This window comes from Macrobrachium nipponense, chromosome 43, assembly GCF_015104395.2.
Source record: "Macrobrachium nipponense isolate FS-2020 chromosome 43, ASM1510439v2, whole genome shotgun sequence".
In the NCBI taxonomy this organism is placed as follows: Eukaryota; Metazoa; Arthropoda; class Malacostraca; order Decapoda; family Palaemonidae; genus Macrobrachium; species Macrobrachium nipponense.
The window spans coordinates 24,854,905-24,858,093 of NC_061104.1; the positions used below are offsets into that span (position 1 = coordinate 24,854,905).

The 3,189-nt window shown below is 39.3% G+C and overlaps 1 protein-coding gene across 1 annotated transcript; it reads right to left on the reverse strand.

The window, feature by feature from the left end:
* Positions 1-1,162: 1,162 nt before the first annotated feature.
* On the reverse strand, positions 1,163-1,570 carry LOC135213842 (SCAN domain-containing protein 3-like). Its single transcript, XM_064247945.1, has one exon. The coding sequence runs from the start codon at positions 1,568-1,570 to the stop codon at positions 1,163-1,165; it is 408 nt and encodes a 135-aa protein (XP_064104015.1).
* Between the last annotated feature and the right edge of the window lie 1,619 nt (positions 1,571-3,189).

A 3,189-nucleotide genomic window follows, 5' to 3' on the forward strand; every position in this document is an offset into this window, starting at 1 on the left:
TCTATATATATATAATATATATATATATATATATTATATATATATATATAGTATATATATATATATATATATATATATATATATATATATATATATATATATATATATATATATATAATATATATGTATATTAAGATTTTCTCTTTACCTCTTTTAGCAACGTATTTCACTTTTTAAGTTCATTAAGTATCCATTCACTAAATATGTCAATGTAAGCGCTTCAGTGGCGTGGTCGGTATCGTGTTGGCGTACCGCCTCTGTGGCCGCGAGTTCGATTCTTGGGCATTTTCCGTTGAGGTGCGGAAAGTTGTGTATTTCTGGTGATAGAAGTTCACTCTTGACGTGGTTCGGAAGTCACGTAAAGCTGTTGGTCCATTTGCTGAATAACCAGTGGTTCCATGCAAACGTAAAAACTCCGTACAAACAAACATGTCAATGTAATGACAAACGTTTCCAGTATTTCGCGGATTAGTAACGTCTCTCCCCCCCCCCCCCTTCAGTGTCCAGACGGGGCACGTAATGGCACTGGGGCCGATAAAAAAACAAAAAAGAACAGGCGTCGCGTCTGACAATCAATTGTGATTAAAAACTTCTCACAGAAGGAAGTTTTGTCAGATAAGTCGAAGAAGGTACGAGAGAACTTCGTTTCGCCGGAGTTTGGATGTTTAGAAATGCGTATGTTTGCTGTTTACATGAAAGTGTGAGAGTACGTTGAAGTTTGTGGTTGTTTATGAGTATGTGACTTTTGTCCGTTAATTAATGACTGTCTTCGGCGGCGAGTGAGTTTGTTTTACCTTGTGTATGTGCCCTTTAGATCAGTGGTTCTTAACCTTTTTACTACCACGCCCCCTCTAGGAACAGCTTTTTCCCTCCACGCCCCCCTTGCATCTATAGACAAATTTCACTCCGGATTTAAAAAGAAAATGAATAAAAATGGCTTTTTTAGTCAATTACTAAGCAGAATTACAATTAGTGATATTTGACAACGCTCTAAGCTACCATCTTGAATACATAGTTATGAGATATTTGACACTGCTTCTAAGCTACCAGATCTTGAATATTCGTGGTCGACATGCTTGGGAGTTGCACAACGTAAGTCCCCTTCAACGTTCAGGCGGTTTCTGTACTTGGTTTGAATAGCAACGAGCGTGGAAAATGCAGTTCACATAGATAATGTGGATCCAAACATTGTTAGAATCCGAAGAGCCTGATGTGAGATCAGAGGGTAAACCGGAAGGTATTTGACCCAGAACGTCTCCAAATCCATATCTTTGAAGTCTTCTTTAGCTGTAGAGTTGAACTTCAATTCTAGGAACTCTTCTTGGACTTCATCAGCAACATCAGCTTCTTCACATTGAAATGGGTTCCTGATGAATTTCCAGGCTTCACGCTTGTCATCTATATCTGGGAAGTATCTGATGAATTCTACTTTCAAGTCACTTAGATGAGTGATTATTTGTTGCTTTAAATCAGAGACGAGGTTACTGTCAGCGAGAGCAGAATCCAAGTTCCTAAAACTGGCTGCATTTCCCTGCTGAACCCGACATTTCCAGAGGTTGAGTTTGGCCATGAAGACTCGAAAGGTGTCATGGTGCGTGATGATGTTGATGCTTTTCCCTTGTAGTTTAAGGTTCACAGCATTCAATGCTTCAAAAATGTCCACTAGGTAAGCTAGAGTTATCTGAAAGCCTTCAGATTGGAAATTGTCACGAAAGTCTGCTTCTGCTGTGAATCTAAAAATATTGCTACTTCTTCTCGTAGCTCATAAAGCCGTCCAAGCATGTTCCCTTTTGATAGCCATCGTACGTTCGTGTGAAAAAGCAAGGCTTCATGTTCGGATGCTATGCTCTTTTCATGAAAATAACCCATAAATGGAAAAACTTCTTTCCACCTGAGGCTCGTGCCCCCCCTGGAAATCACTGACGCCCCCCTAGGGGGGCGCGCCCCCCAGGTTAAGAACCACTGCTTTAGATGAATGTGTGGAAGTTCATACGTGGCATTTGATTATGTTTGAAAGTGATGTGTGTTTATTCTTGAGTATGATGACAAAATCCAATGTTGCCAGAAAGTTATGAGCGTGTTTTTTAGTTTGCTTACATTCAACTGCGCATGTTTAACTTTTGAATATTGCCGTTGATATTAACTTTGTAACCACATTTATATGTTTGTTTAGATATGTCCATATATTCATTTTTGTTGATGCTGGGTCCATGGTCTCTGTTTTATTACTGGATGTGTATGAGCTTGGCTTGAGCATTTTATTTGATCATCTACTAACTTGTACAACGTATACTCTGTATATATATATACATGTATATATATATATATATATATATATATATATATAATATAACACACACACACACACCACACACACACACACACACACACACACACACACATATATATATATATATATGTGTGTGTGTGTGTTGTGTGTGTTTGTGGGTGTGTGTGTGTGTGTGTGTTTTTAAAGTATTTGGTATGCCCCTATGTGCATAAGTGTATATATAACTTTATTACTTCAGACATTCATACATATGAACTTGGTGGAACAGTCTTGCTGTATTAACAATATATATATATATAATATATATATATATATATATATATATATATATATATACTATATATATATATAATGTGTATGTGTACGTGAGCGAGAGAAATAGAGAGCTAGTGGTTGTACCTGCATCCTTGTATCGTCCACCCAGCAAAGTAACTGCATTAACTGAGAGGCTGACGTTAACGTTGCATCCCTTACCTGTCCAAAGCAGTTAGACGAGGCCAATGGAGCCGCCCACCTGCGACCCCAGTACATGGGACACCAGGAAATAAACGCCTCCGCTCTCGACCCTCGTCCTCTCGCAGATACCCACCGCCGAGACCACCGACGTCAGCACCACAATCACTGTAAAGAGGAATTTCATTAATGCGAAAAGCCGGTGAGGCTGGCGACGACCTGGTGCCATTATCCAGCCCTGCGTTGTCTTAAACAAATCGAAGTTGTAAAGGCTTTCGCTGATACCGATGTCTGGTATCAGTGACGTCAGATAAAGTTAAGTATATCTTAGTTTTACCAAACCGCTGAGCTGATTAACAGCTCTCCTAGGGCTGGCCCGAAGGATTAGATATTTTTACGTGGCTAGGAAGCAATTGGTCACCTAGCAGTTTATTGTCTGATGCGAA

What these genes read in the sequence shown, in the direction of transcription:
- LOC135213842 (XM_064247945.1), bottom strand. Translation starts at nt 1,570, where the DNA reads ATGGCCAAACTCAACCTCTGGAAATGTCGGGTTCAGCAGGGAAATGCA.